This window comes from Muscardinus avellanarius (genome assembly GCF_963383645.1).
Source record: "Muscardinus avellanarius genome assembly, chromosome: 13".
Taxonomy (NCBI): domain Eukaryota; kingdom Metazoa; phylum Chordata; class Mammalia; order Rodentia; family Gliridae; genus Muscardinus; species Muscardinus avellanarius.
The window spans coordinates 22662811-22688034 of NC_137799.1; the positions used below are offsets into that span (position 1 = coordinate 22662811).

The 25224-nt window shown below is 45.2% G+C and overlaps 2 protein-coding genes across 3 annotated transcripts; one reads left to right on the forward strand and one right to left on the reverse strand.

The window, feature by feature from the left end:
• Positions 1–2010: 2010 nt before the first annotated feature.
• On the forward strand, positions 2011–2583 carry RNF183 (ring finger protein 183; the record flags this gene model as incomplete). Its single annotated transcript, XM_080708501.1, has 1 exon — positions 2011–2583. One exon carries the CDS (start codon positions 2011–2013, stop codon positions 2581–2583), a length of 573 nt encoding a protein of 190 aa, XP_080564627.1.
• Positions 2584–8550: 5967 nt separating this feature from the next.
• On the reverse strand, positions 8551–23551 carry PRPF4 (pre-mRNA splicing tri-snRNP complex factor PRPF4; the record flags this gene model as incomplete). Of its 2 annotated transcripts, none has more annotated exons than XM_080708796.1 (14): positions 8551–8744; positions 9767–9885; positions 9973–10080; positions 10197–10319; positions 11087–11176; positions 13996–14119; positions 15018–15076; positions 16579–16673; positions 17058–17151; positions 17333–17412; positions 17752–17839; positions 20333–20519; positions 22629–22806; positions 23525–23551. In XM_080708796.1, 14 exons carry the CDS (start codon positions 23549–23551, stop codon positions 8551–8553), a joined length of 1566 nt encoding a protein of 521 aa, XP_080564922.1. The 2 variants fall into 2 exon arrangements, with proteins under 2 accessions (XP_080564922.1, XP_080564921.1); XM_080708795.1 differs by having other exon boundaries at positions 23495–23551.
• Between the last annotated feature and the right edge of the window lie 1673 nt (positions 23552–25224).

The following is a 25224-nucleotide window of genomic DNA, read 5'->3' on the forward strand; positions in this document are numbered from 1 at the left end:
AAAGGCAGGGTGCAGGCGCCCCGAGCCTCTCAGAGAAGACAAGGGACACACCCCGAGCCGAGCTCTCTGCTATTTATATTTGCTTTTCCTGGGAAGAAATGAGAAGGTTCTCAGGGCTGCTGCTTTGAACATCAGACCGGAAGCCAATCATTTGGTAGTTGGGCTTCAGAATGTTACTCCCTGGGTAGCAGCCTAGACACACATCACTTGTGGGCACATTGTAGAAGTCTTTGAGTCTGGTGACATTTAAATTGATTGTGCTTGTGTTCTAGTTGATCTGGTACAAGCATATGCTGGGGTTTTGTTCATCTGACCAGAGACAAGCATGACTGGTCATGCACAGAGACCCAAGTTTCCATCTACCAAGGGTCTCTCTTTTTTTTTCTCTTTAAGAGCCCACCTCTGAGGAGGAGAAGGTTCAGCAATTTTAGAAATGAGGGCCCAGGAGAGACTTGCCTAGAAGATTTGCTTTACCTTCCCTACAATCTAGACAGAGTAAGTCACCACCCTTTCCAGGCAAGATTTCAATGCTGGAAAGAACCACCCATAGCCTCCAGGTTCAATGGGTTGCCACGCCCCAGGTGCCTATGGGGGAACCGGTGCCCCACCTCCAGCCGCCATTGGTGCTCTCTGGCCTTGGCTCCAGGCAGGTGCAATCCAGAGGCTGCAGCCTGGGTCACCTGGCAGCCCCAGGTGCTGCGGGCCTGCTGCCATGGAGATGGCTCCAGGGATGGTGGTGAGGAGGCAGCTTCCCAAAGCCTTGTGGAGTCAGAAGAGGGAGAGACCTGAGCGGCCAGCCTGTAGAGTGTCTGTCTGATCCCCCTACAGCCCGCAGGAGCCCAGGTGGGTGCCCTGATGGGTTCCAGGGACAGAGCGGGGAGGAGCAGCCAGGGGAGGCTGCGTACTGGGAGGAGACTGCAGGAGGGCTATCTGGGTTGCTGGCTAGGGAGCCTCCCCAGGCTCCCAGGTCAAGAAGAAAAGCCCTCCCGGGGGTGTTCTCCCTAGCTCAGGACTGGACTGGGCAGCTCTGGAGGCTCAGGCTTCTAGATCAAGGAGAGGGGAGAAAGAGGGCCTGGCATTTGTCCCCACTGGACAGACAGACCAAGGAATTAACAAAGCTCGTCTCTCCCCTGGTCAGGAATTTGAAGTAGCAGGGAGTGAAGTATCTGTCCTCTAGCAAAAACCAATGTTGAGCCCCGAGTGGTGATGTGTGCCTTACATCCTGGGACTCGGGAGGCTGAGCTAGGAGGAGAACAGGTTTGAGGCCAGCCTCAGCAACTCAGTGAGACCTTGTTTCAAAATAAAAACTAAAATAGGGCTGGGGGTGTAGCTCAGAGGTAGAACACTGAGGTTCAATCCTCCAAACCAAACCAAACCAAATCAAAAACCCATGACAGGGGCTTACCTCCTCCCTGGCTTCAGGGCAGTCAGGGGCCAACACAGAGACCACAGGGAAGTCTTCTGTGTCTCGAGAGCCAGGTGCAGCTCCCTGCAGTGCCAGCTCATATCCGTGCTATTGAGGGGCGGGGGATAGTGGCTCAGGCCTTCCCTGGATAGGGGAAAGCCGCACAGCTTTAGACTTAACTGGGTTACTTTGGAACCAAGAAATGTGGAACCATATGCTTTTGAACCTGAATTTCTTCATTCATAGAATGTGGGTGACACCTTTTTTGGTGGTACTAGGGGTGGAACCCAGCGGCTTTCTACCTTCGGGCTACACTCCCAGACCTATTTTTATACTTTATTTGGAAACAGGGTCTCACTAAGTTGCTGAGAGCCTCACTAAATAGTTGAGGCTGGCTTCGAACCTGTGCGATCCTCCTGTCTCAGCCTCCCAAGCGCGGGGATTACAGGCGTGTGACACCGCGCCCGGCTATAGGTGACACCTTTTAACATCCCCAGAATTCTGAGCCGGGGCCAAGCTCAGGGACAGAGCTCCAGGGGTGTACCTTTGTCCCTGTTCTCTTGACCAGGACGTCCCTGTGAGACCATCCAGCGTGTGTCCTGAGGATGGCTGAGCCGCAGGGCCGGGAGCTTGAGGCCGAGTGCCCTGTCTGCTGGAACCCCTTCAACAACACGTTCCACACCCCAAAAGTGCTGGACTGCTGCCACTCCTTCTGCGTGGAGTGCCTGGCTCACCTCAGCCTGGTGACTCCAGCCCGGCGCCGCTTGCTGTGCCCCCTCTGTCGCCAGCCTACTGTGCTGGCCTCAGGGCAGCCTGTCACCGACCTGCCCACGGACACCGCCATGCTGACCCTGCTCCGCCTGGAGCCCCACCACGTCATCCTGGAGGGCCGCCAGCTCTGCCTCAAGGACCAGCCCAAGAGTCGCTACTTCCTGCGCCAGCCGCAGGTCTACACCCTGGACCTGGGCCTGGAGCCCGGGAGCCACACTGGGCCTCCCCCCGACGCGGGCCCGGCCACCAGGCCCACGGCCACCCCCAGCCATTACTCTCCCAGGGAGTGCCTCCGCCACCCCCAGTTCCGCATCTTCGCCTACCTGATGGCTGTCATCCTCAGCCTCACCCTGCTGCTCATCTTCTCCATCTTTTGGACCAAGCAGTTTCTTTGGGGTGTGGGGTGAACACTGTGCTCCCCGACAAGGCACCAGGCCTTTCTGTTGCTGCTGGGGATGGGGCTTCAGAGCCTCACCGTGCGCTGTCCTCCATCCCAGTACAGCTCAGTTTACAACCCAGGGGTCAGTTAGGCTGTGTTTGCTTCTGGGACCACAGGGGGCCCCTTCTATGAGAGAGGAAAAGAAGCTGCAGGGCTGAGGCCAGGGAGACCTCTGAGGGCAAACCGTGGGGCCACGGAGGGCAGAGGGCGGGTCTGTGGCTGCAGAGCCACACACAAGCCGTGCCAAAGGGCTGGACGCTGTTATGCAGGGACCCGACTGGTACCAAAAGCAAGTTGCGTTCCTTACTGGAGCTGCTTCGGACTCTGTACTTTTTTTTTTCAAAGGTTTAAAAAAAAATTGTGGGCAAATGTGCTTGTCTCCCCTTTTCAGCTTTCTCTTAGGATGTATTTCCACCAGTTCCAGTAAAATGATCTGTGTTTTCATTCATTCAGTTTTTCATTCTAAACCACCAACTGGGCAGGCGCCGAGTGCACTAGAGGAGGGTAACATTACCCATGGGTGGCAGATGGCCCCTAGTGGCAGCGAGGGGACGGTCACCCCAGTGTGTGTGTGTGTGTGTGTGTGTATGTGTGCATGCGTGTTACTGGGGATTGAGTCCAGGGGCATTCTACCTCTGAACTACACCCTTGGCCCTTTTAATTTTTTTAAATTTTGTTTGTTTAGGAACAGGGTCTTACTGGGTTGCTGAAAGCTTCACCATATTGTTGAGGCTGTCCTCAACAGTGCGATCTTCTGTCTCAGCCTCCTGAGTACTAGGGTCGTAAGTGTGCACCACCATGCCTGGCTGCTTCTATAAGACCTCTTGACAGCATGAACTGTATGGAGTGTTAGGAGATAAGAGTCAGGTGAAAGCCAGGATGAGTAGAATTAGAACCTGGGATTTGGAGGGATAGATTTTTATTTCTCCTGTAGGTGCAGAGGCCGAGTAGACAGTATGGGGGAAAGCTCTGTCTCTCTCCTACAAGTATTGTATTTCTGGCCTCAAGAAGTAAGACCAAAACCCTAGACAGAGGCAAAGCCTTGCTCCCATGCCAGGCCACAGCAGAAAGGGAAACCCTAGTTTTACCTGATAGAATTCAGGAACCAAGGAATTAGAATTTGGATGCGCAGGCTTGATATTGCCGCCTTGCATTGTCTAAACTCCCGATTGTGGCTTCCTGAGTTCCAGAGTGGCTCGTATACCATCACAATTATGTAAATATGATTTAAACTTTTTTTGGTTTGTGGAATTAGCCATCAGAGGCCAAAACTTGGGTAGGTTTTATTTGCTTTAATGTTTAGTTTAAAGGAGCCATTTCTGTAAGTCCTTTAGGGCTCTTAATGTTCAAGATAATCCAAAATAGCCAAGACAGGTCAGGTGTGGTGGCGCACGCTTGTAATCCCCACACTTGGGAGGCCGAGACAGGAGGATCGCACAGGTTCGAAGCCAGCCTCAACTACTGAGTGAGGCTGTCAGCAACTGAGACTCTGTTTCCAAATAAAGTATAAAATAGGTCTGGGAGTATAGCCCGGAGGTAGGAAAGCCCCTGGGTTCAACCCCCAGTACCACACACACACACACACACACACACACACACACACACACAGCCAAGATATATGTATATTTTGCATTTAGCAAAACCAAAGATTTTAAAGCTCCAATGTGAAGAACAATTCTCCATTACAACACTGGAAAACTGCCTACCTACCCACCAGGGACTAGCAACCGCCTCTCCATTGGAGCCATCAAAGATAATTGCACCGGAGCTGCGGCTCAGCCTCTCCCCGCTGACTTCACTTCTCCACACACCTTTGCCCCCTCACTTTGTGGCAGGTAAGGCAAGGACCTCACCCTGTTCTCTACGAGGGACAAGCCAAGGTCACTTGGGACAGCAGAGAGGAGCTGGGGAAGGTCAGGAAGGAGCATCTCTCTCTACACTAGGGCCACTGGTCTGAGTAGCTGCCTCTCTCCCATCCCCATTTGACTGCTGAAACCCAGGTCTGCAAATTCCACCACCTTGTTCAAAGTCACCCAGCTAGTAAACGGCCAAGCCTTTTACTCAGAACAGAATTCTATTCCTGGAATGGTAGATACACCATCCAAGGAAGACACAGGTTTCAGGTATTTTGGGTAGGGAATGATATACTATTAAATGTGTTTGTGTGTGTGTGTGTGTGTGTGTGTGTGTGTGTGTGTGTGTGTGTGTAGGGGTTTCTTCCTCTGAGCTATATCCCAGACCTATTTTTTCATTTTTAAACAGGGTCTTACTAAGTTACTGCACACTGCTGGCCACAAACCTGCAGTCTTCCTGTCTCAGGCTGCTAAGTACTGGGATTCCAGGCCTGCGATACCATGTCTGGCATATTGTAGTGCCTTATCTTTTAGAACTACATTCACCTTAGGGCAGTCCTGTCCTCTTACAGGGCTTTTTTTTTTTTTTTCTGGTACTGGGGATTGAACCTAAGGACATTCTATCTCTGAGCTATACTCAGCCCTATTTCATTTTTTATCTTTTTTTTTTTCTTTCTCAGTACTGGGGATGGAACCCAGGGACATTCTACCTCCAAGCTACATCCTCAGCCCAATTTTTTATTTTTAAAATTTGAAACAGGGCCTTATTGCGCTGCAAAGGGCCTCACTAGGCTGCCTGCGAACTGTGATCCTGTTTCAGCCTCCCAAAGGCTGGGATTACAAGCATGTGCCACCACACAGGGCTCTGGTTTTTTATCTTGAAACAAGGTCTCAATAAGTTGCAGTGGGCCTCATTAAATGCTGAGGCTGGCTGTGAACCTGTGATCTTCCCATCTCAGCCTTCCAAGTACTGGGATTACAAGCATGTGGCCACCAGCCCTGCCTTACAAGGCATTTGGAAACATGTGGGACACTTTGGGCAGAGACTTGCTGCCATGCTTAAGATGGCTTCACACAACAGAATACCAAAATGCAATGGAACCTGTTGAACACTAACAAAACAGGCTCCCCAAAAGTTCATGAAGCCCGAGTGGGAGAATTAATGCCATTCAGCACGAAGTCTGAGATGAAGTGACTCATCAACAGGATAGTACACTAGGTGTAGTAGTTAAAAAGCTGTAATAGAGGAAACGGGCCATGCTGGCCATCCTGTTCTTATAACCAGTGTGGCTGACACACTCAACAGAACCCTGTGAAATCTCTAAGGTCACAAATGATCAGTCAGAGCTGGGTGTGGTGACGCACACTTATAATCCCAGAGCTTGGGAGGCTGAGACAGGAGGATCGCACAGGTTCGAAGCCAGCCTCAGCTACTTAGTGAGGCTCTCAGCAACTCAGTGAGACCCTGTTTCCAAATAAAATATCAAATAGGGATGGGAGTATAGCCCAGAGGTAGAAAAGCCCCTGGGTTCCACCCCCAGCACCACACACAAATAAATAAACAAACAAAAAAACAAATGAACAGTCAGGTTCCACCACTTACTAACTGGGCAACTTAGAACATGTTACATCTCTGATCCTCAGTTTTGCCCATAACAGGACTAACAAACTCATGCGATCTGAGGGTTAAGATGTCTGAATGTCCCGGAGCACTGTATAGGTGAGAGTGAGTGTTCTGTTAAGCAGTGGCCACGAAGTCATCTCCTCATTTTCATGAAATGCTGTATCTGGCTTGTGCCTCTCTGCTAACTACTTTCTTAACAACATTTGAAGAAATGTTTGTTCTGCCAAAGGGTTGAATAAAACGTTTTAATTCAACTGCTATCTCCTGGAACAGCAACCAAAGTACAAATAAAAAGACAAGTGTAAAACCTAAACCTGAGAATCTCACAATCTTTGTTAGCACATTATATTCAAGTTGCATGGTAGTATATCAATGTCTATCATTTTATACACACCATAAAATGGTGATGAAAAATAGTAACTTTTCATAGAAACTTTTTTTGTGTGTGGTACTGGGGATGGAACCCAGGGCCTTCTACCTCCAAGCTACACCTCCAGACCTATTTTATATTTTATTTGGAAACAGGGTCTCACTAAGTTGCTGAGAGCCTCACTAAGCAGCTGAGGCTGGCTGTGAACCTGTGCGATCCTCCTGTCTAGCCTCCCAAGCGCGGGGATTACAAGCGTGCGCCACCAGGCCCGGCTCTCATTGAACAGATTACTAAACAAAGGTGAAGTGCCCATCAAAGGGTAAACCTAAGAATTCAAAGGCTTAACAACTAAACAGAAAATGCAACTATTTGGTTACAAGAGAAATATTTTAAAAATGTTTAGTTCCATAGCACACTACATATTCATAATTTGCAGAACAGAGCCCGACAAAGCCATCCACAACCTCTCTGAAACAGTAAATGAAAAGGACTTTGAACATTCAAGGGGAGCCAGCATATAGGCCCATGTGTAATTATCCTCTACATGCAATATTTTCTTCCAAATTCCTCTTTCTGTGTGACTTTACTGTCTAAAGGATGTATACTGGGGGTGGGAAGGTGAGTAAGAACCAGGGAGCCCAGATACGGCGCACTGGCAGAATGGCCCACCGGCCAACCGTCCCTACAAGTTATCAGAGTGCCTATTAGAGGCGAAAATTGGAATAATCCATGCCTGGAATTATCTGTTGTAGCCAAAAACAAAAAAGGGACCTCTTTGGACCAATAGCTAGGGTTTGGGAAATGCTTAACTATAGAAAACAATTTTTTTCCCTTTGTGGTATTGGGGATTCAACTAGGGGCATTCTACCTGAGCTACACCCCAGCCCTACTTTTTATTCTTCATTTTGAAACAAGGTCTAAGTTACGGAGGGCCTCACAAGTTGCTAAGGCTGGCTGCAAACCTGCAATCTTCCTGCCTCAGCCTCCCATGTGCCACCATGCCCAATGAAACTTTTTTTTTGGTGCTGGGCATGGAACCCAGGGGCATTCTACCTCTGAGCTATACCCCCAGCCCTATTTTTTATTCTTTACTTTGAAAGAGGGCCTCACTAAGCAGCTGAGGATGTCTGAGAACCGTGATCCTCCGGTCTCTGCCTCCCAAGTACTGAGATTACAAGTGTGCACTACCATATCTGGCTTGAAACAATTCTTTAAAGCCCAGTTTTTATAGTATGATTTTACTCTTAGCAAATGGGTAATAAGAAAAAAAGGCTTATGTTTAGGACTGCCTGTTAAAGAGATTTTTTTCAGTTACTTTGACAAGAAGTCAAGAAGTACTCTTTAATACATGAAAGTACATCCTTTAAATAACCAACAAAATGGAGGTTGTACAAGAGATGCTTTCTAAAAGTTTCTTTGAATCCTGACACAATGGCCTTGCGTTTAGGGTAACACGAAGGATGGCAGGCTTCAAAGCAAAATGAAAAACACTTGCTGACAAGGCAAATGTTCAGTTCTGAGTTTCCTGATGAAGGTAGCATTCCAGGTGACCTCCACAGGAAGAGGTCAAATCTCTACTGCACCGCCACCAGCAGAGCTGCGGTCTGCTGCATCGCCTGGAGCTCGGCCGTCAGGCACTGTGCAATCATTCTGTGGGAAGACGTGCCTCCTCCGTGTCCTGGGACACCGTTCGGCCATCTTGCTCGCTGGATCAAATGCAGTCCTGAAGCATGTACCATGGTATGAAAAGTCAAGTTTCAAGAATAAAAAATGCAAAGAACAGTCACAATCCTGAGTGCTGTGAAGGAGGTGGGAAGGCATTCAACTGAAGATTAATAAAAAAAAGTCTACACAGTTCATGGCAGGGCTTGAGGATGAGAATTAAAATTTCAACTATGAAAGGGACTCACCATCACCCAAGGACTGGGCTGCCTGCTTGGGAGTGGGGCTGGTGTGAAAACCCAATTCTACTGAGGGTCTACACATGGTGATTGGCAGAAAACATGATGAACAAAACAGCAGCTCTTTCCTTTTGAGAACAATGGCCCTGAGGGAGAGCTTGGGACAGAGCGCTTCATCCATGCTTGTCTATTCAGCCATCCAGAGCTTGAAGGTCCTATCGTATGAGCACGTGGCTATGAGCTGACCATCGGAAGAAATGTCCAGGCCCATCACCTTGCCTTCGTGGCCAGCCAGAGTCTTCAGTGGGGACCAGCCTGGGTGGGTCCAGATCTTGGCTGTGTTATCATAGGCGCCAGTGAGCAAGACGTATCCATTGATAGCTACAGAAGAAAAGATTCAGAAGAGCTCAAGAAAAGCAATACAATTTTGGAGAAGAAAAAAAAAAAGGGGGGGGGAGCATTTCTACATTTAGAAAAATTCAACATATCTATATCTATGCATTTTTTGTGGGTCTGGAGATGGAACCCAGGGGCATTTGACCTCTGAGCTATACCCCCTGCCCTGTTTTCCTTCCTTCCTTCCTTCCTTCCTTCCTTCCTTCCTTCCTTCCTTCCTTCCTTCCTTCTTCCCTCCCTCCCTCCCTCCTTTTCTTTTTATTTATTCATTTTTTGGTGGTACTGGGGTTCCTGTAAACCCTTCTACCTCTGGGCTACACTCCCAGACCTATTTTACACTTTTTCTTTTTATTTGGAAACAGGGTCTCTTAAGCCAGCGTGGCTGCTTCGAACCTGTGAGACCCTTCTGTCTCTGCCACCCAGTGCCACCACGCCCGGCTGTATTCTTTATTTTGAAACAGAGTTTCACCAAGTTGCAGAGGGGCTAAGTAGCTGAGGCTATCCATGAACCAGGATCCTCCCATCTCAGCCTCCTGAATACTAGGATTACAAGCGTGCGCCACCACACCCGGCTAACATATCTATATTCTGTATTTCTAGTAGGAATCTCTAATCTGCTGATATATTATTGATATATATTGATCTTTATTCCTATTAGGAATATAGGAAAGAGAACTATAGGCAGACTGTGAAGGAATATTAAGGTCTTTTGGCTCTTTCCTGGTAGAACTGTGTCACAGTACTATTAAGGATCCTGTGGTTAGGACGTCCATGGAGGAAAGAGTGAGGTGAAGCACTGATGGAAGGCCTCATTTCCTGGCAACAAGAAGCATCTCTGCCTCAGCTCTGTCCAGGGGTATGGGGTATGGCAGAAGGAAAGAAATTATAACTTGCTCCTTCAAACAAGGGTAAATTCTCTCCTGTTCCACTCCCAAGTCAAGCTCAAGTGTGGCCGGCATTCTATCAACCTGTGTGATGAGTAAACCCCAGACAGGAGAAGAGCTTACGTTCAAACTTGACCCCAGTCACTAAGTTCTGGTGGGCAGGGATGGTGTAGATGCAGCGCCGCTGTCGAAGGTCCCACACTTTGCAGGTGTTGTCACCACTGCCAGTTGCAATGTGGTAGCTGTGGATCAGGTGCAGTTCGCAAGTTAGAAAGAGCAGCCTGACCTACCAAGAGCCCTCTGCACCCTCACTCAGTGAGCCTACTTACCCATTGGGAGAGAAATTAATTCCATAGATTTCCTTCAGGTGGCCTTCTAGGAACATGATACATCGTCCTGTGCGCAGGTCCCAAACTCGACCAAACGCATCCAGTCCCCTGATAAAATAAATGATATACAAATGAATTGTTCTGAATCCAGTTCTTTGTGGAAGCAGGCATACGTAAGAGGTGAGACTACTGAGCTGCCCCTGACTCTGTGGAAGAAGCCTTACCCAGTGCCAGCCAAAGAGCCATCTTGATGGAAGGCAATGTCATACACACCCATGCTGTGGCCTTCCTGATGCAGGATCTCTTCTTGAGCCTCCAAATCCCATAAGCGCCATGAACGGTCATAACTTAAGAAAAAAATATTTTGTTTCTACAGCGTGTATCATGTATGGTACTATAAATTACTGTGGGTTAACTTTTTTGTTTTTGTGGTACTAGGGATTAAACCCAAGGGCATTCTACCTCTGAGTTACACCCCCAGACATTTTTCTTATTTTGAAGCAGGGTCTCACTCTAACAGTCTTGCTAAATTGTTTAGGCTGGCCTCGAACCTGTGATCCTTCTGTCTCAGCCTCCCACATACTAGGATATAGGAGTGCACCAACATGACCTTAGTTTAACTTAAGCCTTTGAAACTGGTCCTTCAATCATATTTATAAGAAATTCCTTTCTGGCATAAACAATGCATCAGCAACTATTTGTCTTAGGTACTAACTGGGAAACCACAGACGTGCTGCAAATCCACACCAAAGAACAAAATTCCGTAAGAAAGGCAGCGCAAAGATGCTTTCCTTTCTCCTTCACTCATTTCATTACGTCCATCCATTCATCAAGAGCCTCTATTATGGGACTGGGTGTGGTGGCACGTACTTGTAATCCTAGTACTTAGGAGGCTGAGATAGGAGGATGACAGGTTCACAGCCACCTCAGCTACTTGAGGCCTTCCACAACTTAGTGAGACCCTCTTTCAAAATAAGGAATAAAATAGGGCTGAGGGGTGTAGCTCAAGAAAATTCTACCTGAAATTTGTTTCAAAAATTTATCTGGCATGTAACTAAGAAGGGTTAAGCATGCTACACAACTGTAGGAACAGGACTACAATGGGATGGCTTACCAGGTGGTACCCAGGAAGCGTCCTGATGGATGCCACATCACTCGGGCCACACGCACTGTATGGCCTTCAATATCTGCCACTGGCTCATCACTGGAAGAGAACCAAACATACAGGTAAACAGTTTTATAGCCATGTAAATGTTCACTGATTTACTGTTGTGCAGAGACACCTATTCTATACAATTTGAGGGGTTAAATTTTAACTATAATTTGTTAAAATGTTAGGGTTAGGGCTAACAATAAGCCATTTCCCAAGGTTTTAAAAGATCTGGGATTCTGAGCAACCTAACAAGACCCTGTTTCAAAACAACAACAAATTTTTTTTTTTTTTTGGTGGTACTGGGGTTCCTGGAAGCCCTTCTACCTCCGGGCTACACTCCCAGACCTATTTTTTATACTTTTTTATTTGGAAACAGGGTCTCATAAGACAGTGTGTGCGGCTGGCTTCGAACCTGCGCGATCCTCCTGTCTCTGCCTCCCAAGCGCGGGGATTACAAGCGTGCGCCACCACGCCCGGCCAACAACAAAAATTTAAAAAGGCTGGTAGTGTACCTAGGCGGCAGAATCTCCCTGTGTTCAATCCCCAGTATACCACATGTACACCAGGTGTGGACGCTTATGATCCTAGTACTTGGGGGCTAAGACAGGAAGATCACAGCCTCAGCTACTTAGTGAGACACTGTTTCAAAATAAAAAATAGGCTGGGCGTGGTGGCGCACGCTTGTAATCCCCGCGCTTGGGAGGCGGAGACAGGAGGATCGCGCAGGTTCAAAGCCGCGCTGGCCTAAGAGACCGTTTCAAAAATATAAAATAGGTCTGGGAGTGTAGCCCGGAGGTAGAAGGGCTTCCAGGAACTCCAGTACCACAAAAAAAAAAAAAAAAAAAGCTCTGAGGTAGAATGTCTCTAGGGTTCAATCCCTAGTACTGTCAAACAACAACAACAACAAAATCTTTAGGAGTCAGGCATGGCGACTCATGGTTGTAATCCAATACTTGAGAGGCTGAGACAGGAGGTTCACAACCAGCTTCAGCAACTTAGTGAGACCCTGTTTCCAAATTTAATAAAATAAAATAATATATGGCTGCGGTGTAGCTCAGAGGTAGAATACACCTGGGTTCCATCCCCAGAACCACCAAAAAAAAAAAAAAAAAAAAAAAAAAAAAACAGAACAAGCAAGCTTGGGCAAACAACACTACACCACAATTTTGTGTTAATTAATGGGGATGGAACTCAGGGGCATTCTACTTTCGAGTGACACTCTCCCAGCCCTATTTTTTATTCTTTATTTCGAAACAGGGTCTCACTAAGTAGCTGAGGCTGGCTACAAACTGCGATCCTTCTGTCTCAGCCTCCCAAATGCTGGGATTACAAGCATGCGCCACCACACCCAGCTTTAATGAATTTTTAAATGTTACACCATTTAGTAGTATTGAAAAATAAGATCAAGCAAAATGGTTGATCTTACATCAAAGTTGATCAAACACCAAAGTCCTGTTTGGATTCTAAAACAAAACAAAAACATACTTTTGTATCAAATAGTTTTGGTATAAGTGAGTTAGAGAAATCTTCCTCAAACCTTATCCTGTTCAAGAATCCAAATGGAGCTGGGTGTGGTGGCACACTAAGATAGGAGGATCACACAAGTTTGAAGCCAGAGTGAGGCTCTCAGTAACTTAGTGAGACCCTGTTTCCAAATAAAGTATAAAATAGGTCTGGGGGTATAGCCCAGAAGTAGAAAAACCCCTGGGTTCCACCCCCAACACCCCCCCCCTCCAAAAAAAGAATCCAAATAGAAAAAGTAACTCCTAAGTAGAGAATGCTGGCTTCTTTTTGACAGTCTTTAAATTCTGCTACCCAGCAACCACAGAAAGATCTGAAACACCACTGAAAGGAAATAAGCATACACCCTAAAGAAGGCAATTAGAAAGGGAGCTTTGTCAACGTACACACAGAACTAATGGCAGGCCCAGGGGAATAAACAGTGCTAAGCACTACCAACCCAACCGAAACTTGCGGTGCATGTGGGTGAAACGCTATCGGGTAGAGACAGGGTCACTAATTAGCTCTTCAAAAAATTCTGGGTAGCTAGGTATGGTGGCGCACACTTGTAATCCCCACGCTTGGGAAGCGGAGACAGGAGAATCACACAGGTTCGAAGCCAGACACGCTGGCTTAAGAGACCCTGTTTCCAAAAATAAAAAAGTATAAAATAGGTCTGGGAGTGTAGCTTGGAGATAGAAGGGCTTCCAGGAACTCCAGCAACCCCCCCCCCCACACACACACACAAAATTCTGGAATGAAAACCTTTCTGTGCTTTTCTAAAGGAAGAAATGAACCAATCAAATTCAGATGTCATTAGCCAATAAGGTACCTCCACAATTTGGGAGGGACTAATAAAATAACCACATCAAAAAACAAAAACCAATTTAAGTTGGAAAACATATAGCAGGTAAAGGATGAATGGCAGTGGGAGGAGATACCATTTCCTTGGCAATACTGCCAGACAGGATCTGCCGCCCTCTCCCCTGTTGCTGTGTGCTCAGCACCAACAGGATACCTAGACTACTATCTCCAGTCCATCTACCTAACCAGGCATTTCTCCAACGTTCACCTACCGTGTAGGAGGTAGGCTGGATCTTCCCAGTATAACTACAGCCAGGAAACAGTAGCCACTATGCTACAGGCTAAAACTGAGGCTCACAGGAATGAGTAAGAAAAACCCAGCACAATCCCCTGGTGAGAAAGGGTCTGAGAAAGAAATCTTCCATTCTGTTTCATATTAAGTCCCCTTGACTCCTAGAGCATCTCTGGAGTTAAATGCCAGATTTTTAACTCTAAAGTCTTGAAGGCCAACCAGTCATTGATCTACTTAAGGGACGTGGTATGGACTACAAAACAGCAACACTCACCTGTCAAGACTCCAAAGTTTCACAGAACCATCGGCAGCACACGAGGCTAGGTTGACATCTTTTTGGTCCAATGAGACAGTAGACTTGGGGTGGAATACAATTGCTCCCACATTTGTGTTATGGCCTAAAGAAGTATAAAAGATGAAAGTAAAAGCATTCTGACGCCTTTATAACCTACATGCAGAACATGGACTATGATGAGTAATATGGGTAAGTATATATGGAAACATGTGTAAACATACAGAGTATTAAAGCAATTATTTAACTATTTTAGAAAGGCCTGGTGAGATTATGCTTATAATCTCGGTACTAGGGAGGTGGACACAGGAGGATCACCAGCTCAAGATCAGCCTTGGCAATTTTGTGAGACTCTCAGCTACCCAGTGAAACCCTATTTCAATAAAAAAAAAAAAAAGGGGTATGAACCTCAAAGGTAGAACACCTGTGGGTTTAATACACAGTATCACAAAAAAGTAAGCAAAAATATACACAAGAACTATTTTAAACAAGTACATAAGTTGCATAAAAAAAAGCAAGACACAAAGACTGTTTTTTGTTTTTTTTTTTAGTTTAGAGATTATAAAATGCTGGAGTGTGACTAGATTAAGAAAACAGCTCTAAGGGTATGAATTATATTCTGGTCTTGAGGCCACAGAAAACTAGACCGCATCAAATTAATCAACAAACAATGCAGCTGGGTGTGGTGGTGCACACCTATGATCCCATTAGTTGGGAGGACAAGACAAGATCACAGGTTTGCAGCCAGCCGCAGCAACTAAAAGAGGCCATCCACAACTTTGTAAGACCTTGTTTCAAAATTAAAAAAATAAATAAATAAATAAAATAGGGCTGGGAATATAGCTGAGGCAGAATGCCCCTGGTACAATCCCTAGTACCACAAAAACAAAAAGAAACAAAACAATCAATGCTATGAGCACTAGGTCCAAGTGTGAGTTAGCTCTACTGCTTAAAAGAATTCGCACTGGGAAAAAGACTGAGATAGAAACAAGAGTCTAACTTACCTCGAAGAGTGTGAAGAAGGCTGCAGTCGGGAACAGACCAGAGCTTGCAAAGCCCACTCCTATCAAACACAAAGGAAAGCATCTCAGCCAGGATTGCTCTGGGAAGGAAAAGGTACCTTGGTAACATTACTAAAGGACAATCTCTTTCCACCTCCTATACACTTTACAATGGCAGACAGAAAAAGGCTTACAATCTGAAGCATTATACAGAGAGCTACAGCCAGGTACCTTCAAGAGGCCTCTACTGGAATATGAATAATACAGTGCAAGGTGCTAGTCTTCTTCATTTTTGGATCGATTTGTGAGGGAACACAGGATAAATGAAGCTATTTGTTAATACTATCCTTTTTTTTCATGCTAGGGATTGAACCTGGGGTGGGGAGGGTCCTAACTCTGAGCTACACCCTCAGTCCTATTTTTATTTTTTAATTTTGTAACAGGGCCTCACTAAGTAGCTGAGGCTGGCAGCAAACCTGTAATCCTCCTGTCTCAGTCTCCCAAGTGCTGGGATTAGGAGTACGTGCCACCGTGGCCAGATAAGAATACTATCTTAAAGACAAACAGCATTTGCCAAAGTTCTCAAGAGGAAAATCCCACTCCCCCTTGTGGTACTGGGGACTGAACCCACCAGGGCCATTCTACCTCTCAACTACTTCTCTACCCCCCCCCCCCTTTTCAAACGGCCTAAACTACTGAATCTGGCCCGGAACCTGTGGCCCTCAAGTCTCAACCTCCCAAGTACTGGGAGTAAAGGGGTGCACCAACCACATCCAGTTAGTATCCAAACATTTTAAAAAAGGCTTTCTACCTTAGAAAATTTCTCAGCAATTACTTTTGCATGTATTACCTCAAAGGGTCTTTATAACAGAACTATGAGGTAGATTAGATAATTTGTATTTCCTTGGCTTTCTCCTGAATTACAGTCTCAACTTCAGTGTGCATTCAATATGGTTCCTCTCTTGCTAGAGAGCCACAACAAAACAAAATAGGGCTGGGGTATAGCTCAGTGGTACAGTATGTGAGGCCTTGGGTTTAATCTCTAGCACAGTAAAAAACAAACAAAAAAACCAACCAACCAAACCACACACCAACCCATCCATTAACCAATTAAAAAAGTACCATAAACAAAGATAAAACCAATAATCAGCACAGTCTTCACCATATACCTGCCACTATCAAGACAAAATGCTTGGCCAAGGCTATCTCATCCCACTTTACAGATAAGAACACTGAAGCTTACAGGGATGAAGTGTGTTAGGTACATAACAGAACTTAACACTATGCTAAGGTGTGGACGCCACCTCGTGTATAAATTCACCATATGACCTGCTCTAAAACACTAGTGCTAAGAATATGACGGTTTGCTACGTGTCCTAGATCTCTGGGGCTGGGGTTAACAGTAAGAAGCACTAAATGAAGATTATGCGGAATCAGTCATTGGGTAGCCCCTGGTATCTACAGTTTGGTGTGATCTTGAAAAACATCTACTTCTAAGACAAATGCTATTTTTTTCTGAACCTGTCCCCCATTTAGGAAGATGTCACTGTAAAATGGAACTTACCAACAAGCTGTAGCCAGCATTTTGGAATTGGGACTAAAGTGACAGTAGGAGATAGGCCGATCATCCCCAATCTGACTGCAGAAATTATTCAAAGACTTAAAGGAAAGAAAAGACAAATGGCAATCATTAGTGGGCTACTCCCCATGACGCTTTTGTACAGGAGACACCTATGCCGATGAATGAATGGAATCAAGGCTCATCCTGAACTCCAGCAGTTTCCCGGTCTTAGAAAGCTAGCTTCAGTGTCAGCTGAAATGGGGTAGCATCTGAAGCCCAGCTGTGACAGTTAACAGGGAGAAGTCGAGACTAGAACCTGTGGTTTCTCCGGGAGCATTAAGCACAGCAGGGTCCTGCCACCATACTGATGGCACCTCCTCTATCTTAGTAGCTCCTGCAGGAGGGATAATCATAGCTGCCCTTATTTCCTCCCAGGCGGGCAATCTAAAATATAAGATAAAAAAATCTCAGTGCCCACTGACCCGGAGAGATTTGTGTAGCTCTTGCACCTGGGAGGTCCTAGTTGTCTCAGGAATCTCTTTATGGAGACGGGCCTCTTCCAAGCGCTTCATTGCTCTGTGACACAGAAACGACATTATAATCAGAATCAAAAGGTGGTCACCAAGATATGTCTCTACCACTCAGTTTCCTGTAACAACCACCATCATCATAAAGTCAACCCTCATTGCTTGGGAGGAAACAAGAAAAAAAAGTACAAGAAAAAATATGTCTTTTTACTCCTATAGAGACTGCTTACCTAGGCAGTGAATAATTAGCTATCCATAGTCTTGCCACTTTTAAGCTGTTTGGCCCTTCATGGTACCAAGTTTGATGATACTGAAAGGCAAATTAAGAGCAGATATGTCAAGTCTAAAGCATGCCTGCCCCTCCCACAGCTGTCAGTTCTTTACTGTACCACCCACACACAAGGTGGATCAGCTCAGTAATAGGGTGAAGTGAGGCATATGTACTGAAGTCAGGCATGTCCTACTGTATGTCTTTCTGTGATGTCTTATTAAATGATTTCTGGTTTCTCATTAAACTCACAAATTATGCTATAGTTCTTTCCTGAATAGAAAATTCACTCAGCTCCATTGATACTCACACAAGAATAGCTACTGGTAACATTCATTACTAAAAGACGGAGCCTTTAGGAAAACCAAAGACATGCTTTACCTCTTCTTTGGACTTCTTTGATTTGTCATCATCTTTTTTGGTCTTTTTTAAGGCATCAGTACCAACTACTGAGAGGATATTTCTTAACCTGTAGTAAGAAAAGATCAGAATATAAACATGGCTAAGATAAGACTGTTAGAAAGTATGGTAGTCAAGCCGGATGTGGTGGCCCATGCTTGTAATCCCAGTACTTGGGAGACTGAGACAGGAGGATTGCGTTTCGTGGCCAGCCTCAGCTACTTAGTGACGCCCTCCACAACTTAGTGAGACCCTGTTTCAAAATGAAGAATAAGAAACAGGGGCTGGGGGTGTAGCTCAGAGGTAAATGCCCGTAGGTTCAATCGCCAGTACTGAAAAAAAAAAAAAAAGTATGGTATTCTGTATTTTTGCCCACTGTCTGTAGAGAAATGTTTCAAGATGCCCAGTGAAGAAACAGTTCAAATGATGCTGAGCCCATGTACAAAGGGTCACCGCCAACCTCACTATTATTATGTAGGGGAAGGGAAACACAAAGACTTGTGTGCATGTTCCTCTGTATGGCTTTGAACCTCATCATGATGCGTAATTACAATGTATCAATAAAAGAAAAAGAAGAAAGACCCTAGTGAATGTCTCAATCAGAGTACCAAACCCTAGATATATGGGGTTTTTCCTATTCACACTTATAATAATGAAGTTTATACTTATAATATAATATATTATATACTCATAATAATGAAGTTTAATTTATGAATTAGGCAGAGTTAAGAGCTGGTGTGGTGGCGCACGCTTGTAATCTCAGCATTCGGGAGGCTGAGACAGGAGGATCATAGTTCACAGCCAGCCTCAGCTACTTAGTGAGGCTCTTTGCAACTCGGTTAGACCCCGTTTCCAAATAAAGAATAAAAAATAGGGCTAGGGGTGTAGCTCGGAGGTTGAATGCCCTTGGATTCCATCCCCAGTACCAAAAAAAAAAAAAAAAAAAGAAAAGAAAAAAAGAAATAAGAGATGAACAATAATAAAGTAGAACAATTATAACAATTAAAAAAAGTTATGTGAAAGTAGCATTTTCTCTTAAAATATCTTGTACTGCACATACCAATGAGTAGACAGTGTATACAATCTGTATATGCAGGACAAAGGGACAGACAGCTCTTGGGTGGTATGAAGTATGACAGTAAAAAAATTTCATCATCTTTTTTTTTTTGTGGTACTGGAGATTGAACCCAGGGACATTCTACACCCCAGCCCTATTTTCTTTTTGAGTCTGTCCTTGAACTTATAATCCTCTTGTCTTAGCCTCCTAAGTAATAAATTTACAGGCATGTGTCACCATGCCTAGGTTCAACTTATTTCTGGAATTCTCCATTTATTATTTTCAGAACAGTTCATGACCATGGATGACTAAAACCACAAAAAGCAAAACCACAGGTAAGGGGAAAGTACATCTAGCAACCTTCTCCAAAAGTCAAGTGAGCAGACTTTAAACTTTCAGCTTTTTTTTTTTTTTTTAACTCAATTGTCTTTATTTGAAGACTCCCTAAATCTAACTACAAGCAATTATCCTCTCTCAGAGTATTATTTGGAAACAAGGTCTCACAAGGACTTTCTGAGGCTGTCCTCAAACTTGCAATCCTCCTGTGTCAGCCTCTGGTCTGTGTCGACAGCCAAATTTCCATTGATGCCACAATGTAGTTAGGGAAAGGAAGCTTAGAGAAAGAGAATGAACTAGAGATAGGAGGGAAAAAAAATTGGTCTTATCAGAATAAAGGAAAGGGAGTGTTTCAAAGAGAGTGGTGGCTTATACTTAGGCTCTTCTTAGAAAAGGTGAGTTAAAAGCCAGATGTGGTGGTGTACACCTACATTCCCAGTACTTTCCTAGGCTGAAACAGGAGAACTGCAGATTTGAGGACAGCCCAGCAAGTAATGAGACTGTTTAAAAAAAAAAAAAAAAAAGAAGCTGAGGGTGTAGTTTGAAGGTAGAATTTCTCTTGGTTCAATCCCCAGTATAACCAAAAAGAAAAAAAGAAAAAGAAAAATATTAGAAAAGATGGTGACCTTAATATACAGCAACTTCCAAGTGGTATGGGTCACTCAATTTGCAATGGGTTGAAGGACCTTAAGAGTACATATAAACCATCTTTCCAAGAAGCCCGGGGAAAGATGGCCTCCTATAGACAAAGTCAAGAGGGTACTCCTACTTGCTTATGAGTAGCCATCACAAAGATACTCTGCAACCTTAAAATCACAAGAGGAGCTTTACTAGAGCACAGTGCACAGTCCAATTACACCCCCAAAACGCACCACTGTGATTTATGTCACTTGCATGGAATGCATTTGACTTCTAAATTTTCAAAGCTCTAAAACCAATGTTTATCCAACTCACAACTTCACTCTGGGGCAGGAAAGGAGTATGTTATCACTCTTTAAATTCCACAAAGGAAAATTAGTACTGGAGTGAAAACTGGCTTAAGACTCATATTATATGCTAGAGTACATAAACACAACTTAAGGTATGTTGATGCTGACGGAAACATTGTATGATAGTTTCAGCTAGAACCCATGGTTAATAAAGGCAAGAGCAAATTTTTAGAAAAGGTACCTTTCTCTTCTTTCAGCAGGGCCCTCTCCGAAAAGTGTGATGGGTTCCCCCAAGGCTCTAAGGCAAGCCTTGACCTCTGAGTCATCTGTGGAAACATTGATCTGCCGGGCTCGCTTCCTTCTCTCAAATTCAGCCAATACTTCTGCCTGGCGCTCGCTGATGTGCTCTTCAATTTCGAATACTTCTCCTACAAAAAGAACAGGCAACATCAGCACAATCCCCAGATCACTTAATGCAGTGTTAAATACACTTCATTGATATAGTTCACTATTTTCAGTTTACTAAATTATGCCAAACACATAAACGTAACCGACACAGCTTTCAAAGCAGGAAAAAGGTTCAAGCCTCCTCTTGTTTCATTTGGCAACCTTATACCTATACATAAACACAATGCTGAGGTGAGATTGGAAAATAAAAATAAAAATATAGCCAGGTACAGTGGCGCATGCCATGATCCTAGTATTTGGGAGGCTAAGACAGGAGGATCAAGGTTTGTGGTCAGCCTCAGGAACTTAGTGAGACCTTGTTTCAAAATAAAGGAATAAAGCCGGTTGTGGTGGTGCATGCTTTCAATCCCAGCATTTGGGAGGCTGAGACAGGAGGATCGCAGCTCATGGATAGCCTCAGACACTACTTAGTAAGGCCCTTTGGAACTGAGTGAGACTCTTTCAAAATAAAGAATAAAAAATAGGGCTGGGGGTGTAGCTCAGAGGTAGCACCCCCCTGGGTTCCATCCCCGGTACCACAAAAAAACACACAAAAAAACCCCAACAGGTTGGGGGGTGTAGCTGAGATGTAGAGTGCTCCTAGGTTCCAACCCCAGTACCACAAAGAAAAAACAAAAACAAAAGACAACCAACCAAACAAAAAACAAATGCATTTAACATTACAGAACTAGTGCTATCTAAGTTTGAGAAAGTATTCATTAGAGAACTGGAGTATCACCATTTGCAGAAAAATGGACAGAACTAGAGAATATTATGCTAAGTGCTATCAGCCAGTCACGAGTTCTGTTTTCTCTCACATTTGGAAGCTGGAGGAAAAATAGGAGACGTAAAGGGACTTTATTTATTTATTTATCTTTTATAGTAATGGGGGTGTAACCCAGGGGCCTTCTACCTCCGGGCTACACCCCCAGACCTATTTTTATATTTTATTTGAAACAGGGTCTCACTAAGTAGCAGAGGCTGGCTTCTAACCTGCATGATTCTCTTGTCTCGGCCTCCCAAGTGCTAGGAATTACAAGCGTGTGCCACCACACCAGGCTAAAGGGACTTTAAATGATATGAAGACGTCTAGGTGTGATAGCACATGTTTGTAATCCCAGTACTTGGGAGACTGAGACAGGAGGATCACAGGTTGGCAGCTACCCTCAGCTACTTAGTGAGACCCTGTTGCAAGAATAAAGAATAAAAATAGGGCTAGGAGTGTAGCTCAGAGGTAGAATGCCCCTGGGTATAATCCCCAGTATCAAAAAAAAAAAAAAAAAAAAAAAAAAAAGAAGGAAAGGATGATGTGGAGAAAGACCTGTAGGATAGTGGAAGGGAACTGGGGAGGGAGCTAGGGAAAGGGAAAAGGAATGAGGAAGGAAAACAGCTGAAGTATTATGGCACTATAAGAAGGTATTACTACCAATTTCACTGACATATACAGGGAGGGAGGAAGAGGGAATGTGGGAAGAAATATACCAAGAGTTGTATGCATGTATGTTTGTATCAGTTTTTTTTTCTTTTTTGCAGTATTGGGGCTGGAACTCAGGGGCATTCTACCTCCAAGCTACACACCTGGCTGGCTGGCTGGCTGGCTGGCTTGCTTTATTTATTTATTTATTTATTTATTTATTTATTTATTTATTTATTGCAGTACTGGGGATGGAACCCAGGGGCATTTGACATCTGAGGTACACCTCCTGCCCTATTTTTTATTCTTTATTTTGAAACAGGCTCTAAGTTGTGGAAGGCCTAAGTAGCTGAGGCTCTCAGCGAACTACCATCCTCTGGTCTCAGCCTCCTGAATGCTGGGATTACAAGTGTCCGCCACCATGCCTGACTCCTATTTTGTGAAATAGGGTGTGAGATGCAAAGGGTCTCAATAAGTAGCTGAGGCTGTCTGCAGACCTCAATCCTCCTGTCTCAGCCTCCCAAATGCTAGGGTTACAAGCGTGTGCCACCACGCCCGGCCTGTTTGTATCATGTTAAACCTCGCCATGATGTATAATTGCAACGCACTAATAAAGATGTGTAAAAAAAAGAAAACGAGGGCATCAGAGGTAATGGACTTGCAATCTGCATCTTACCAGAGGTTATATTAATATTTCCTGCTTCAATTCCTGCTTTAAGTCCTTCTTTCCCCAAAATCCCAGATTCTCCTTTGGCCAGACGTTCTCTCTCCTTTTCTTCCAAACTTCCATAATAGATGTGTGGTTTCTTCACAAGAGGAGCAACTAAGTCATCAGATGCTTTAGTTTTGGTTGCCTGTTAAGTCAAAGACCTGGATTAACCTAAAACTTAAAATCTCTGAAATCTACCTTTGAGGGTTTCCTCAAAGGATGAAGCTCAACCATAGCTTCAATCCTATTCAATCCGGATACTCAAGACATTCTTCACTTATTTGTAAGGGTGGGGTGGGGGGCGAGGAGCTTCAGTCTGACTCAAGTTTGGCAAATAGGAACTAGGTTAATTAAAAAAAAAAGTTAATCTGTCTTGGTAGTTTTTCTATCAAAGACCTGCCTTGGAACATGTTTACTTCATTTTGGGGGGTAATGCAATCGGTTTTATGATGCTTCCAGGGTTTATTGCTCATTACTGGAAAAATACCAAGGATAACGGAAATAACAAGCGCATTAAGGGTCAACAACATTTATACGTTTCAAACGTTTTCAGACATGAGTTATTAGATTAGAAATCAGGAGGCCTCATTAAAATTCGAGGACATAACTCTTGGGCAGGATACTCAGGGTACCATTTGTAAACCAGTCGAGGCCGTAATGGGAGAGATGCAAGACAGCCACAGCACAGGAAAGCGCTTAGGGACCAGGAAAACGCTGCGGAGCTCTTTAGGACACCAGAGTCCGGCAGCCTTCCTTCTCTGCCCTCCACCACCTTAACCCGCTCCCTAACGGCCCCTTCCCGCAGGGACTCCAACCCTCTCCGCGCCCCCTGCCTGAGTGAGCCGAGACCCCGAGCTCTGTACCGTGGAAGAGGCTCGTGAAGAAGCCATGCTGGGCTCCCGAGCCGCGAAAACCCCAGCAAAAGCCGCGCTGTAGGTTTCACACCGTCTACCGCGCGCCCAGCAAAGCGGAATTAAGTCACCGGCCGGAAGTAGGTCAGGGACGCACGCCGCGCCAAGGGAGGCGCGGGGCATGACGGGAGTCGTAGTTGCAAGATTCTGTTCACGTGGAGGGGCGTGGTCCGTGGGGCAAAGCTCGCGGGATACGAGGTTTTGCGGGAGGGCAGGCGCAGAGCATCCTGGGAAGCGTAGTTCAATTGACTTGGAGCTAGATTCTTGGTGGGAGTCGAGGTTCCGGAAAGGGGCTGAGGCTTGACAAGAGGTAGGTGCGCGGGGCTGCGCGGCTTGGAGCTGAGCTCTGGAGCGAACCGAGGATCCCCGGGCCTACGGGAGACTTTTCATGGTCGTGGAGCCGGGGGCTATGCTGTCATCCATACCCTCGCCCCAGGCTGTGAGTTTAGCCCCTGAGCTGGGAGGGGAGAGCTGTCCGGAAGTCCTCCCTGGGGCTCCTCGGAGCTGGGAGAATTCTCGATGGATTTGGGCCTCAAGTCGAGTTTAGCTGGAAGAGCCCTCTAGCGCCAGAATGAAATAAAGGGCTGTCGGAGGAGCTTCGACCTGATTTCTTTGTTGATTTTGCCTTTTTGTTTGCAGCCTATTCTTTGTATAGGAGAGAGTGAGACGATACATGGGAAGGCCTCCGGTAAACTGCGTGTAGCTCTAGTGGCCTGTGCTCTGCTAGTTGCTGGGGCAGCAGAGAAGAACAAGAGCCTCCAGGGGTGGGGTCTCAAGATATTCATGTTTGCCTAGCTGGACAGATTCCCTCCCCAACCCCCTAGAAGAATAGCAATTATAGCTGTATGTTTTGAGCGTTTACTGAGTGCCAAGTTATGTTCTCGGAGCTTACACTTTATTACAGCATTTAGCTCATATAACAACAGACAGAAACAAAGGTCCAGTGAAAGAAGCGATTTAATCGTCAGGATCCGTAATTTAGTGGGATTAGAACTTCTGACTTTGCTTCCAGAGCCAGAACTTTTAACCCTTACCCTATATTGCCTCCTCGTGATGAGGTTTTATTTATTTATTTATTTATTTATTTATTTATTTATTTATTTTGTGGTACTGGGGGTAGAACCAAGAGGCTTTCTATCTCCAGGCTATACTCCCAGACCTATTTTATATTTTATTTGGAAACAGGGTCTCACTAAGTTGCTGAGAGCCTCACTAAGTAGCTGAGGCTGGCTTTTAACCTGCCCGATCCTCCTGTCTCAGCCTCCCAAGCGCGGGGATTACAAGCGTGCGCCACCAGGCCTGGCTCGTGATGAGGTTTTTACACTTTGAATAAAGTTAACACATTCAGCTGTTATTTCCTCTTTTTAAGTATCCTCCCTCCGTAATTCCTCTTTGGAGATTTGGGTTCATATACCATTTGTCTCCATTGGATCTGGTAGAAGTTAGTATCTGGTTTAGTATAAAGCAATTTGAAATGTCATGTGTCATTATTTTGTGTTGATAGTATCACCTAAGTCTCATGGGAGAAGGAAATATTTCTTTTGTATACTTCACAATCCCTTTTTTCATCTTAGATACGTATGACAACTTTTTTCCCCCCCTGCAGTACTAGGGATGGAACCCAGGAGCATTCTACCTCGGAGCTACACCCC